At 33.5% G+C, this 15,827-nt stretch overlaps 1 protein-coding gene across 1 annotated transcript in view; it reads left to right on the forward strand.

Moving 5' to 3' along the window:
- LRPPRC (leucine rich pentatricopeptide repeat containing) overlaps positions 1–15,827 on the forward strand; it is a 103,737-nt gene that overhangs the window by 71,567 nt on the left and 16,343 nt on the right. The window contains exons 26-30 of the mRNA XM_058551329.1: positions 718–786; positions 1,611–1,701; positions 7,636–7,778; positions 7,912–8,020; positions 11,102–11,228. Of these exons, the coding sequence (XP_058407312.1) occupies positions 718–786; positions 1,611–1,701; positions 7,636–7,778; positions 7,912–8,020; positions 11,102–11,228 (539 nt within the window). The remainder of the gene's footprint in view (positions 1–717; positions 787–1,610; positions 1,702–7,635; positions 7,779–7,911; positions 8,021–11,101; positions 11,229–15,827) is intronic.

Genomic DNA, 15,827 nt, shown 5'->3' on the forward strand with positions numbered 1-15,827 from the left:
TATTTCAGTATCCAAAATGGTAAAATAATTGCTTTGAAGCCAGAGTTATTGACTAAACCGTAGTAATTTCTAATTAAGGATGTAACATACATCTCAATTATTGAAATAAACTAAGACTATGAACTAATTTTAAGTACTTGGCTTGTTTTAAGTACTTAGCTCTTTAAACATTTAGTTTTAGATAGTAAGCAATTATTTGTGGTAGTTAGAATACTCTTAGCATTAAATTTTATAAAACATGTTTCTTTTAAAAATAAAAACCATTAGTTTGTTGTTCTAACAATTGTTAATAAGTCTGTAACTTATTAATAATTTTTGCTTATGGAATCTATTGGGATCTCTGAAATATATGTTTGTATTTAATTTGACATATTTTGGAGTTGATTTAGTTCATCATTTCAAGGTTTCTTTTTGAACTAAAGAAAGCTTAGCCATTTTAATGATTAAAAATTTATGGAATGAAAATTGACCTGCAAGACAGCATTTTGAAAAAACCAAATGTTCTAGACACAGGTTAAGTATAGGTTACGTTTTATGCTCTAATCTAATCCTACAGGTCTTTGATAACTGTAGGATTAAGCTATAGGTTTCTTTTAGTATGTATGTTTGGGAAGGAGGCAGCAAATTCATTAGAAGGAAAACTATGTGTCTTTGAGGTAAAGTTAACGTTTAGCTCAAGCCTTACCTTGTGTGCTGTCTGGTTATTTTATTTTACAGACTCCAGGCATTAGAGCTCGGTCTACAAGACTTCAGTGGTTTTGTGATAGATGTATTTCAAGTAATCAGGTTTGTGTTTAATTTCTGGTCTCAAGCACTTCAAACTGTGAGTAGAGAGTAAATGTCCTTTATGTCATATGATCATTTGGGGATTTCAGGAGATACAGCATTATTAAGAAGCAGTGTTATTTTGTTTGTTTTCCAAATATAAGCAATAGCTTAAGTTTTGTTCCTGAGGTGCAGCAGAGTCCCTAAAAATTTTAATTTGAGCCCTGAAGATTTTAGCTTGATTTATCCTAGTTGTTGGTTTGAGCAGGCTAACCTTGTCTCCTTGACAATTTAAATCTGCCTCAGTCCTTAGTGACCAGAGGAGTCACTTGATGGGAGCCCAATAGAATTTCTATGTTACCTCTCCTCCAGTGCAGATATCTTTACACATATCCTGCCAAGTAAAAGCCACAGGGGAACAGGACTATAACGTTTGGGTAGAGGAGTATTCTTATTAATAAATATAGGATATGCTCACTGAGTCCTCCACCCCAAATATCTTTGAATTCTCCAAAATACACCTTTGTGGAGGTTCCCTCAACTAGGTAATTGTTCATGTTATGTTCTTGCCTCCAAAGAGTCCTTTAGCCCTTTAACTTAAAATAAATTTTTTTTATGTGGTAAAACACATATAACATAAAATTTATCGTTTTATCCATTTTTAAGTGTACTGTTCAGTGACGTTAGGTACATTCACATTGTTGTGCTCAGCCCTGTAACTTTTGAAATGAAGTTAATTTGCCCTTTGCGTAAAGCTAATTTGAAGGATTATTCAACTAAGATTTGTCAACTATAAAATATTTCCTTTACACAATCTAGATCCATCTGTTAATCTTATTTTTAAGGTTGAAACTCTAGAAAAATTAGTGGAGCTGACACAGAAGCTATTTGAATGTGATAGAGACCAGCTATACTACAATCTTCTGAAACTATATAGTAAGTAATCTGACTATTCCTCATGTTTTCATTTTGAGGCATTTATTCTGTTGAAGGCAGTGGCAGGAAAGGAGTATCAGGCTTTGAGGAAGCTCCAGGGATTGTCAAATGAACTTATCACAAAATATTATATTATATCACTAGACGTTGTACAATCCTTGTAATTTCCGATATTCTTACTGCAGTAATGAGAAGGTGAACAAAATCTTCATCAGAGCCACAGAATTTAATAGGATTTTTTGAGGAGAGACTATTCTTTTTATTTAAATCCTCTAGTAGATTTTTTTATCTGTCACTTCTATTAAATAGGTAACCATCGACATGTTCCTTTGTGTAGATCTTTTTCCAGAAAAATTCATATTGATATACAAACTCATTGCTAAATTATTTATTTTTAATATGATCATATTATAATATAGTTTTGACTGAGTTCTATATGACGAACATTTTTCTACATTCTTTTACCTACAGATGATGACATTAAATGGATATACTAGAATTTACTCAACCAATCTATTATTGCTAGACATGTGAATAGATTCCATTTTTCCATATTATAAAATAACACTGCATTAGTCATCTTTGTACCTTAATCTTTGTTCACATTCTTAATTGTTTCCTTAGACTGATTTTTGTATTCAGGGTTAAAAGTGATTGATGTTTCTGAAATTTTTTATCTCTATTATCAAACAGTGCTCTAATATGTTTATACCAGCTTACACGTCTGGGAACTTTGCAGTCTCTTTTAGGGTATTTGGGTAGAGAAGAACAATGCTTTCTTTTTATTTTCTTCTTAGATGTTTGATCTAGATTTATTGTTCTCTTTTTCTCATGGGAAATTTTTCTTCACCAAACATAGGCAGCAATGAATAAGTTTTAATTCACTTGCCTTTTTGAACTTGTATTTATTTATAATCATTGGAAGCTTTTTCTTACATCTTGATGGTGTAAGTAAAATAAAACTTGGTAGAAAATTTACGTTTCAGTTGTGGGTTGCATTGAACTACACACTTCACAAGGTAATTCTTAAAACTTGGGCTTGAATGGTGGTCAAATTCTGGCACACATTACTGAAGTTGTTATTGAATGTTTGGAATTTAAAAACTTATGTTTTAGGCATTTAGTCCTTAATTTGTGAATTATAACCTGTATTCAAGTGCTAATTCTCCCCTTCTTTCGCTTTTTCTTCCTTTTGAAAAACTATTTCATGCTTAAATTCTAATTTTATGCAAACTTCAACAAAAAAATAGTGAGTTTATGTATCCAAATGAGTCTCCGCATTTAAAGTAGTTCCCATAGAAGACTATATAAACTTGCAGTCAGAAGAAAATCTCTCTGAAGCCCTTTCTGTGCTAGCCATTTAGGTAGGCACTGCAGATATAGAGGCATGCTCTGCAGAAAGAGTTAGACTAACCCAGGCTGAGGATACAGGGTGAGAGAACAACTGTAAGAACGTACAAGGTACAGTGGTCTTGCAGGGGACAGAGGGAGGTGGCAGCCTCACAAACTTCTTTTTCCTATGCAGATGACCTTTGGCTGTCGTTTTTTTGAAAAGAAAAACAACTTTTAATTTCATCTTAAAATTTCGTTTAGGGATAAGTAGTCTCTGAGGTTTATTGCCATTTTCTTCTCCTCAATCCCCTCTCTCTGTTCTGTTGGACACCTCCCTCCAATTTCTTGCTCTATATGTGAGCCCAGTATTTTGAGGCGCTCTGTAGCGTGAGGGTGGCTTCTTATGAGGCTGAGGAATCGTTTAAGGGAAATATACTTTTTAACCCAGTTTATATACTTCCCACCTTCTGTAGTGCTGTAAATAGTGTGGTTGTGATAACCCTAATCCTTCTTTTTCAAAAGAAAAAGCAAGCTGTCGTCTTCTGTGGCCCCCTCTCTTCTTTTTTTGCCCTCTGACTTGGACCACTAGTTAAATATGCTAAATAATTTATAAAGCACTGTGGACTCAATTTATTTGAAAAGGAACATATGGTATGGAATGATATATAAAATGTGGTCCTATTATACTTGAAAAGTCCATATTTTGGATTGTGGGTTTCTGAGAAAATAATTTGTTTGACTACTGGAATTTTTTATGAGCTCGTTCTTTTTCGTGATATAATTTTAGCCCTTCAAACGGGTTGCCTTAATTATTTTGGGGTATTTGTTGAAGAGCAGTTTTGCTTTGTTGATTTAGAACAGTGCCTTTGACACACACACTCAATTTTGTCATGATTACACTGTACTACAGAAACATGCACAAAACAAAGGTACATTGCTCAATGGTTCACGACAGCCAGCATTCATGTAACTTATCTAGATTAAGAAATAGAAAGTATAACTCTTTTCACCCTTTAAATACTAGCTATATTGGATCTGCTTTCGTTTTTTTACTTAATTCTATAGAGTATGATGTTCATAGGTGATCTGTTACAAGAATCTGTCATAATTCAAACTTCAGTTCTATCCTTTCTAGTACATTTTGACCTTTTTCATTGTGATAGTCTGCCAAATTAGCTACTAAGACCTACAACAAACGTTACATGAATGAAACAGCTCCCTCACCTGCAAAAGGAATATGCTATTGTTTCTGAATGACAATATTTTTAGCTTCTTACCTAACATTTTCTTATATTCTAAACACTTCAACTTCTTCTTTACATGTACAAAGCAAAGATAGTTTATTCTTTCTATACATAAGGTACTCTATCCAAAAATAAAGCTGCCTTACATTCATAAATTCTTCAAATCTATTTTTAAAAACCTGGCGTTTACAACCTTAGCATTTATTCTACCTCAGAAGTTTATTTATGTGCTACGTTCTTCAGGTACTTTTGGCCATTGGCATTTCTTTTCACACGGTGTGCTCTTTTTTCCCCTCCGTTATTACACAAACAAAACGTGAATGTATTCTAAATTACTAAAGACTCAAGCAGTACAATAGTGTACAGAGCAAAATGTGAAATTGTCATTGTGTCCACCCCTCAGAGGTAACGTGTCAATTGGCCATGCTTCCAATTCTCTGTCTCTCCATTGGTATCCGTGTATTTTTTACCTATTATTTTGATTGTCTTATACTCTGTATGTTTCATACCCTACATTGTGTCCTGTGGCTTTCTTTTTTACTTAATATGAAATAAATTCACAGGAAAAGATAAATGCTTGCTTTTTCTCACTTTAATTACCAGTTTTAAAGTGCTGGTGTCCTTGGTGCCTCCAAAGTTGATCGTTGATTTTTTTTTTTTAATTTATATTTGTGTTTTAATTTGTTGCAATCATTATTCTTTTTGGTGCTCAAATTGTCCCATCTTTGGCAGTGGGAACTCCTTCACATTGGCTCCTACATCATTTGACACACCCCATTAGCCTTCTATAGTTCTGTTTCCAGGCGAAACAAGACAGTCCAGGCTTATGTGGCATAATTCCTGTCTCAGACCTGTAGTGCTTATCTTAGAGGGGAATGATATTTAGAGACCATATAAGCTGATTGACAAATGGGGAATTTGGAAATTGCCCTGTCTTATCAGTAATATGTAAAAACTTATCAGCTTTATAATTAAAACCCTGAACCAGAATCTCTTAGTTTAATACCAGCGAGACTGTGTGTGAAGCGCCAACTATTGTTCCACGCTAGTCATATAGCTATAAAATGTAGCCCCACAACTGTGTCTGTTCTTGTGAAATTCACTAATAGTGTCAAAGTTTTTTGGTTTTATAGCTTAAGAGTTCTCAGAGATCATTTGGTAGTCAGTCTTGTTCTTTAAAGAGTTCCAGGAAAGTGATGGGATTATAGAGGCAGAGTGTCCATTCCCTGGTCACAGCCCAGGTTTGTGGCTTTTTGATTCTTCAAATAACAAGTATGGTTGTTGTTGTCTTGGTAGAGGAATTCTAAGTCCCAGAGGGATATTATGAAAGAAAGGCCTGGGCTGTCTGTGCCTGTCTGAGATTTCACGCAGCCGCAGATTCTGGCACACTGACTAGTTTGATTACCTCACATTTTTATGTATTTTGTGCTCTAGGTACAGTTCCAAGAAATTTTTTCCCTTAAAAATAAAATATATATATGTATATATATGTAAATGAGTGTAAATGAGTTGTTTCATGCTATATATACTGTCTAATTCTCACCTGTATTTTGAAATATTTTCTTGTTATAAGTTGCTAGTCCATTTGAATTTTTGTAGTATCTTGTCTTCCCAAAGTAAAAGCTTTTCATGTACTTTGTGCCTTTTTTAAAAGAAGAAAATTATCTTCCCAGAGTTTTTTTAGTCTGAAGGCACCGAGTTGTACATCATCCACCCACCTTCTCTTCAGTGTTTGGAATAGTTACGTTAGCTTAAAAATTAATCTCTTTAAAAAGTGCTTTAGCAGTGCTGTTACCAGCTCTTGGAAACCTCCCCTAACTCTGTCTTCCACAGTCCGTAGTACCCTTTGGCAGGGAACAGAAGTGTTCCATATTTCCCCTTCTACACAATTAAAGATTCTGGGGCTTGGGTTTTTGTTTTTAATTCATTTAATCAGATAGTTTTATGCATTCACATACTTGAAAAATTATTCTTGAATTTTACATTACATGAGAACATGTTAATGAAGAAAAAGCATAATTAGTTCATGAGAGTCTTGTTTTGAAATTTTGTTGTAAATTTAAAGATTAGACTGATTTTATTATTTAAGTATGTGTAAAATCACTCTGAACTTTAGATTAATTTTTACTATTTGGGCTACCTTTTAGTATATTCTGTGTTAGAGTTCAGGCTACAATCTATGTATGACCTGGGGAAATTTTCCTACTTATTACCTTTTCTTGATTGTAAGTTTTGACGGTGTGTGAATGTTTTGTTTTTGTTCTGTGAGTGTTTTACTTCCAGGAGTCGTTAGTTATCAAATTAGCTTTTCAATTTTAAGGGGCACAAATCTAGGAAAATCCCATTTATTTTAGTATTTTGGTATTTTTGAGAAACAAATATACTCCTGTTTTCTGGAACATTTGTGCTCTGAAACAAACAGCGCTTCCTAGAGCTGACCGCATGCAATCGAGATATTCCTTATTCATATTTGCAAACTTTAAAAAAGAACACATTTAAAGCAGTATTTCTTTGTGCTTAATAGTTGTATTGAACTTAATGTCATATGACATTTTTCATGTTTCGCTCTAGTTTTTCACAAGCAGAAATTTATTAAATTAAATGACTTGACTTTTCTCTTTTCAAAACCCATTAGAATGTTTAAAAATAAAGTCTTGATTCTTAGGTTTTTGCTATTGGTCAAGACTAGGTTACCACATAGAAGGAACTAGATTTTTCAGTATGAGGGAATCTGCCTGTTTCCTTCCAATAAACCTCCTGTTGCTCTGTAATACTTAGTCTTATGGCATTATCTGTTGAGATAAGAAATCTATCACACATTGTCATAGAAATTCTTCAAGTCAGCAGAAGAGACAGAATTCTCCCTACTCAACTAAGTGAAAATGTTTTGTTGATTTGTCACTTGTGAAGAAAATCATACATTTCCACACTTTCGCTCATTGTAGACCTTCAGCTGTGTATCATACCATATACGTGTATCCATCATCTTTCCAAAGGCTAACGAGCATAGTTGAATTGTTACCTATTTCTCATTTTGATTTCAGCAGTGGACAATTTCTCAGTTACTTTAAAAAGACAGATTTTCGTCAACGTGATTTCTAAAGTGTTTCATAAAGTGTGGAGGTTTTTTTGGTTGTTTTTTGATAGGTAAGAATTTCTATGGTTTAAAATTCAAAAAGTACAAAAAGGTATACAGAAAGAAGTCTTCTCACCTTTGGTCCTCAGTCACCCTGTTCCTTTCCCTGGAGGCAATATTTGGAGTAATGCTTCCTTCAATATCAAATAAGAAAAAATTCTAAATAGTTTCATGAATTCTACTTAGTATGTTCATTAATTTCTGTTTAACCCAATTTTACAGAAGTAAATGGTGACTGGCAAAGAGCTGATGCTGTCTGGAATAAAATGCAAGAAGAGAATATTATTCCTCGTGGAAAGACGTTAAGATTATTAGCAGAAATCCTTAGAAACAGTAATCAGGAGGTTCCATTTGATGTACCTGAGGTAATTTGTTTTTAAGTGTAAGGATAAAAGATCTTTTTATCAGTGTAACTTCAGGTCATAGATTAGCCCAGTTTTATACTGGAAAGATCACTGTTAACAGTTTTTGTTTTAACTGAATAATTTTCTTTTTAAGTTGTGGTATGAGGATGAAAAACGTTCTCTGAATTCTTCATCACCCTCACCTGAGGAAACTGATATCCAGAAAGATCTACTGAATGCCTGCCGATCGAAAAAAAGCAAAGGTAAACAAATCCACTGGGGTCTTCTTTCTCATAGCAGCATGGAGTCTAAGCCCGATGAGTTAGAAGTGCTCTAGGATAGATCTGGAACTTAAATTGTATATATTAATTATTTTCTTTCATTCTTTAAATTACAAGAACATTTTGGGGCAATTGGAAAAATTTAAGTATTGAGTTAGCAGGTAAAATTAAGAAATTACTCTCTTTTTTATTAGATATGATAATGATATTATGAGTTATAGGAAAATATCCTTAAATTTTGAGATCTATAGTGAAGTGTTGAGAGATGGAAAAAAATCAATATTTTTGTAGTTTGTTTTAAAATACTTAAGCCATAAAGAACAAAGATAAAACAAATCTGGCAAAATGTTAATATTATTTATCAGATGTAGATAATGGGTATATGGAGGGGTTCATTACACTATTCTTTATATTTTTCTGTACATTTGAAATTTTTCACAATAAAAATTAAAAGAGGTGTGTATTTTCTCAAAAATTATACTTTGAAAATAGCGTGATCATGAATGTGTTTTGGCAAATATAGTTACTATATATTTGACTTTTCTTTGAAAGCAAAAGTGATGAGGGCATTAACCACCATCCTAGGGAGTGTTGAAATGATCGAGCGTTCTCTCTCAAGGTCGGAGGCAGGACATGAGCTCTGTTTCTTGCCCTTCTTCCCTTTCTCTAGTGGTAAACGTTCCTGAAGGCATGCCTACCTCTATTATGACTACTTGAAAATTTTTATGACCATCTTGAACCCTCTGTTACAAGCTTGCCTATTGCATTCTAGTTATTTTCATTTAGACTTCGTTGTTCTCTCCCCAAATCATGTATTACTATTGTTTCCTTTATTTTTGTTAATTTTTCTGCATAGAATGCTACCGTTGTCTTTAATTCCTTCAGTTTTTGTGTGAATTTTCATGTATACTATATGAATTTAACCATTATGCAGCAGATTTTTTTTCATTTCAACATTGACAATTTTGTGCTCTGTTCAATAGAAAAGAATCAATTTAGAAATTTGTAGAACCTCTTAATTTCTTGACTTAACTAGAAATTTTGTGACACTGACAAAGTGTGTGAACTAAGAATAAGCTAAGCTCTTATGTTTTCTCTATCATGCAGGGTAACTTTTTATTCTTTCTGAGTTATTTTCCTTTGCTGCGTATTCAGTCAAAAATCCTTGAGTCTTTTACCGTATATCTGTTAAACCTAAATATAAAATTAATTATCATTATCAATACTGTTTAAATATTCTAGTGGAATTTTGATTTGACTGAAATGAATATAAGGTTAGTATATAGTTTGTGTTTAAAGATTCCAGAGCTCCTTAATATATTGCCTTTTTAAAATTCTTGTTTTTATTTAAATAAAAACATTTAACCAGTTAACTAACTAAATATAATGCAATGTTTGTTATAGATGTAGAGATATACCCTGATTCTAGTTTTAATATATAGTTTACATTTATCAAATTGGTTTCATCCTGTTAATTCTTCAGAGTTTTTAGTTACTTTTGTGTATATCTCAGGATTTGAATGCTTAGCAAATTATGAATACTTTGAAAATTGAATGGCTTGCATTAGCACTTTATCAAATTTTTTATAGTTCAGTATACTCAAAAGGATGTTGTAACTTTCGCACCAGAAACAAATCTGTGGTGAATGAATGAGTTTGGTACATTACAATAGCATTTTTTTAAAAACAGAGAATAGTAAACGCAGCATACCAATTTCATGTGAAGACTACAATTTTGGAAAACAACTAGTAAGATTTTCTAGATTATTTTCTTGATCTGAAATATTCAAATTGTGCTTACTGTATATTTTCATTCAGCAAACTGGTGAACTATTATATATGCTTGTTGGGAAGTAGACAATAATTGCATTACATCTTAACTTCTTAGCTCCCTTAAAAGGAAAATATATTGCATTTGTATTGAATGCTAGATTCTGTCTGTTCTTCTTAGTTAAGATGCAATTATTAATGTCATATTTTTTCTTTCTTGTTTTCTCTGCATTTAGCTTGAAAGGATAACTTAAGTTTTTGATACTGTCACTGCAGTTTAATTGGAGGGCTAATGCAAACTCCCCTAACTTGTATATACAAGCGTAATTTCTGCTTGTTCAGAAACCTTTAAAGTAGCTCAGAATGTTCTTCTGAGCGTTAATATTATGTTCATTCCTAGGTGCATGTTCTGTATTTCCTTACATTGAGCTTTATATCCTTAGGAGGTTGTACGTGATAGTTCACTTGTGCCCCATCTTTATTGTAATTTGTTTATACACACCAGAGAGTGGATTGTAGTTTCAGTTGGATGTTTATAGCCAGGCAATTTTATTTGAGAAAAGTAAGTGACTGAAAAGTGTACTTACTTGTCTTTTGGTAACATCTTTTCATTCACTGACAGTTATTGTGAACAAGTGAAATAAAACTGTTAATCAGTCAAACAAATGTTGCTTAGTTTACTTGTTAGATATCTGTATATTTGAAAATTGTATGTTTTTGTATAAGTCCTGTCGAAGCCAAATAATTTGATCTCCTAATTTTAGAATTATAGGCTATATTCACTTTAATGCTTTTGTGTTGAAATGTTAACCATTGTACCACCCACTTATAGATTAAAGATTGCTTGAAAATGAATCTTTTGCTCCCCTCAATCTAAATTATACCTCTGGTTTATTTGGACTTGAGCACACATATTGCAATTTATTTTGAAACTGGTACCATCTTTTAACGAACAGATTCAGAAGAGCTATTTTTTGCTTTTATTGCCATGAAAATAATTTATTGACTTTAGAAAGCTAGTATAAAACATAATTTTAAAAGGAAGCCCTTTCAGGGACCATCCATTTGGATTAAATAGTAGTTTCCAAAACTGTCACTTTGTTTTTTAAAGATTAGAAGAGTGACAGCATCTACTTGCTCGGTCAGTGTGTGTCTCTGTAGAGTGGTACAGTGGGTGAGTATTAAAAGAAACAAATATTTAGGTTTGGGGCTTGGTTTTAGGGTTTTTTTCCCTCCTTTTGCCATTTCAGAATAATGTCATCTCATTTTTTGTTGTTTTTCTCTTCTTCATAGATGCATATCATATTTTCCTAAAAGCACAAAAGCGAAACGTTGTGTTTAACAGTGAAACTTATACCAGTCTTATAAAATTACTGTTGACAAAGGATACTTTTACACAAGCAATGCAAGTAAAAGATTTGTAAGTATTAGTCCATTTATTAAACCTCTCACTTAAAAAAAATGTCGGCTATCATTAGGATTTTTCTGATGATGTGTTGTATAGCCGTTGCTTAATTATCCTCAGCTACCCAGAAAAATCATAGGAAATGGTTCTCTAATTTTATGGGTTTTTTTTTAAACTATAAAAAATACAACCTTTACTGTCTCTGCGCAATGCAGTACATTTTATTTACCTTGTATAACCTCGCAACTTATTTATGATGTCCATATATGGGAAAGTAATTTTTTTATATCGCGTTTCTTATTCAGCAGCTAGACCCATGTACGTTTCGTGATGGGAGCAGCCTGATGTAATGAAGACAGCAAGGGTTTCAGTCTTACTTGAAATCTCTATGACCTTGGGAAAATTTCCTCCTCTCTCTGAGCCTCAAGTTTTCTTCTATATGATGAGGGGATGTTAATAAAACATACATCAAGGGTTTCTTCTAGGTATTGAAGGCGATAGAGTGAAGTAGAGAAAAACATAGGTTCTCAGCACATTTTAAATGCCTTTTGTCTTTCCCCTTCTGTTTTTTTTTTTTGTTTGATTTTGGATTTTTTTTTTAATCTGTTTGGTTGTGGTGGTAGTGGTTTTGTCTCTGGCTAGTTCCCTAGAGTAAAGTACTTTGTAAATCAGAATAAGGATAAAGTTTTCTTACCTGGTGTGTCAGTTAACTGACTCTGTTGTCTTATTCTCAAGGATTTATCTTGAAAAGTTGAGTTATTAATAAGAAAGGGCCTAGAAAGGAGTAGATCAAGGACACCTGTTCTGGAACGTATGCTTGTTCTGGTGATGAGTCAGTAGCTTTATTTCATTGGCAAAGGTCACCCACTTCCTAGTATATTGTGAGTTCTGAAATAATCTCTCTTGGCTAATTTTTGGCCTTTAGAATTTTTAAGTCACAGCACTTTTGGAATATTAGAATCCTGAATAGAAAATGCATGCTTGCCATTCTTGCAATTTGCTGGAAGATTTGGTGTTAATACTAGTGTTATGTTAAAGTTATGCACTATAGGGCCATATTAATTGTTTGTATTTCAGTACATTTGAAAAATGTGTATGAGTGTATTTGTGGAAATATATATACACACACACACAGAGTACATATATTCATCTATATGCATATATGTCCAGTATAAATATAAGTACAGTATATATATGGAGATTTATATAAATACACACACTATATATATATCTGTCTCTGTCCATGGTCTTGAATCATTGTTTGTATGTCTTGATATAGGACAGTCATACTAAGACTTTTAAGTTCAGGTTTTTAATGTATTCTGTGTCTCATTTGTGTGTTTACTCAGTTGCTAATTAAATTTCCTATCCCTAGAATACTCAGTGCCCCCTCAATTAGTGACTTGGAAAATTTGACGTTAGGGCCAGCCCAGTGGCTTAGCGGTTAAGTGCGCGCGCTCCGCTGCTGGCGGCCTGGGTTCGGATCCCGGGCCCGCACCGACGCACTGCTTCTCCGGCCATGCTGACGCCGCGTCCCACATACAGCAACTAGAATGAGGTGCAGCTATGACATACAACATACAACAATCTACTAGGGCTTTGGGGGGGAATAAAATAAAATAAAATAAAATCTTAAAAAAAAAAGAAAATTTGACATTGAACAGCATCCTGTCATCTGTAACCACTGAAGTCATCAAGGGGTGTGGGTTTTTCCCTAAAATTACTTTTCTCAGACAATTATTATCTAAACCCTATTCCAACATTATCCATAATAATCAAAGATGTTCTGAAGCAACAGAGGAAAGAAAAGCAGAAAAAAGAGAGGAACATTTTGTGTTCAGAATTGGGTATAAGTAAGTAAGGGGGTAGAAGCAAAGAAGGAAAATTCTTTTAAAAACTTTTAATACTGAGGTTGGTCACAAAGACCTCTGAAATACTTCCCAAAAGTACCGATGATAATTTTTTCATTTTAATCAGGCTTGTTCTACAACAGTGAGCCTTACATTCTGGTAGCATAAAAAGATTCCCTATAGCCCACCCCAAAGGTTCTGATTGGGCTGATCTGGTGTGAGGCCCAGGAATTTGCATTTTACTAAACACCCCAGGTGATTGAAGAATCACGTCTTAAACATTTTGATCACATAACATTAATAGTGAATTGTACTATTGTACTAATGTATCACACGTAAGTGTGTTGTAAAACATACTCAAAAAATAGCAATTTTTCAGAAGATAAGATTTAAAAATAGAAGTTTAAATGTTTTCTTGTCTTACCCTAGAGCATTCATGCAGTGTGTGTACCTTTCATTGAAGACCACTGATCTAGAGTAGTTTTTCAAACTGCAGTTTGTGACCAATTAGTGGGTCATGGAATCTTTTTAGTGGGACAGAAACAACATTTTCTTAAATGAAATAGAATAGAAAATATCAAAGTACTTCATGTAGTAAAGATATTATTTTGTGAAAGTTTTATTTCAGCTATATAAGCATGTATATATTTGTGCACTGGTATGTACTGTAAAACATCATTTCTTACTATGTCTGACTGTGTGAAAGGCCTTTTATTTCCCCTTCTGTCCACAACCCGTAAAATGTAGGTTTATCTTCTTTCCTTCCCTCTCTCTCTAGATCTTCATGAAACCTTTCTGTACTCTTGAGGGCACTTCATCTTAGCTGTGGTGTCCTTCCTGGAGTGTTTTGTAGCTGCCTTCCTCATGTGGCTGTGTGGGCCCAAGAGAATCCTAGATGCAAAGCCTTAGAGTGCCCAGAGGCACCTAATCTGGGGATTGGATGTACATCCTTTCCCTTGAACCAATAAAATGTTATATCTAACTATGAGGAATTGTATCTTGGGTTAGATCTACATTGGGTACTTTTGAAAATAACTCTGGACGGGGAATTCGGAAGTGGAATTTGGAGTTCAGTTTTCCACCTAATTACCTGTGTTTCTGGAGGAATGTCGTCCAGCTTCTCTGGATTCATTTCCTAGTTCATTGCCAGTATTAGACTAAATCCTCTCTCCCCCTTCCAGCTCTGTATCAGTGATCAGAGTAGAAAAGAATTGTTGCTTTTTTTTATAGGCGTCCTTATTGTAATATGGTGTGACCAAATGAGCCACTGTAGCAAGTGACTGTACCCCCAAGTGTTATTCTGGCACTATTACACTTGGTCCATAAAAAGCAGTCGGTTGTTAGAATTACCTACGTGATACCACTTGTTCAATCTTAAGAGCAATAGTTTTCCCTATGAACTAAAACATGCAGTCTTTGTTTTTGCTATACCTGTGCTGTCTCTAGTGTGTTGCAGATTCACTTGACCTCTACTGAGATTTCTTCAATTTTATTAACAAGATCATTTAACCTTCCCAACAAGAAATGGAACGTCAAAAGTAATAGTAACAACTGCCTTTAAAAATTTTTAAAGAGACTAACTTTCTTTGATTTTTAGCTAGAGTTACAACATTTCCTTGTGTTTCAAAATAAAAATTTAAATATGGTGAATTCTTTCAAGGGAGGGGAATTGCTTATTCAAAGAGCAGTAAGGGATATAAATTATTTTAAATCTCTGATGACAATAAACTGTTCTTAGGGATTTGAGAATCATGTAACAATAGCTCTGCTTTACCTTTTAAGAATAGCTCTTCATTTTCTCTTGTCCCTACTAGCGTCCTATTTCATTCCATCTAGAAATAATGCTAAATCAATCACAGATGGTTTTTACTGGATTGGCCAGTTTTTGTTATTCAAAGTAAGATAAATTATAAACACTGACTAATGTCCTATGTGCATGTTATGTAAGTACAATCCATAGACAGGTCATTGCTCTGAAATCTCTAATGTGAAATTTCCCCTGTAATGCTATCCTCTTTGGTTAAGACAGATTAAGTTTCACAGTTGATTGTAAGTTAGAAGATTGATACCCCTTTACCTCTGTAATTTTTTCCTTTATTTTAGCACTTCTAAAAATGAAAAGAAAATGTCTAGAATCTGTATTGTACGATCCAATAGCCACTAGCTGTATGTGCCTATTTAAATTAATAAATTAAAATTAAAGATAATTAAGATTTCCACCCCTTCATCACAGTAGCCATATAACCACATGTGGCTTAGTGGCTACTCTGTTGGACAGCATGGGTAAAGAATATTTCCATCATCACAGGAAGTTTGATTTGACAGCTCTGGACTAGATTTTTTCCAAAAGGAAAGATGAAAAGTATGGGTTAGGAGTAAACCTTCTTTTATTGTATTGTACAAATGAGTCCAATGCAAAGATCTCTACTAGTAACTTTTTGTGGTTTTTCACCTTTTGCCAATTTGAAATACATTTTGGTTGTTATTGGTCAGTTTCTATGTATCTAAAATATATATGTTCAGTATATAATCTGGGGAGAATTTGTTTCTTCCTATTTATGCCCACTTTCATATTTGTTTTGAATAGGCAGCTTCTTGAGATAGGAACAGATATTGAAAGAAAATATTCTGTGTTTTGAGGTTTTCGAAAGGTTTATAAGTGTAAACATTGTCAGTTAAAAGAGAAGTTGTGTTACTCATGGTTTTAATGAATTTTAGGTAATATTTTCAAGTAAACATGGTATAATACGTGTAATAATGTTTG

Source organism: Diceros bicornis, chromosome 12 (genome assembly GCF_020826845.1).
Source record: "Diceros bicornis minor isolate mBicDic1 chromosome 12, mDicBic1.mat.cur, whole genome shotgun sequence".
In the NCBI taxonomy this organism is placed as follows: domain Eukaryota; kingdom Metazoa; phylum Chordata; class Mammalia; order Perissodactyla; family Rhinocerotidae; genus Diceros; species Diceros bicornis.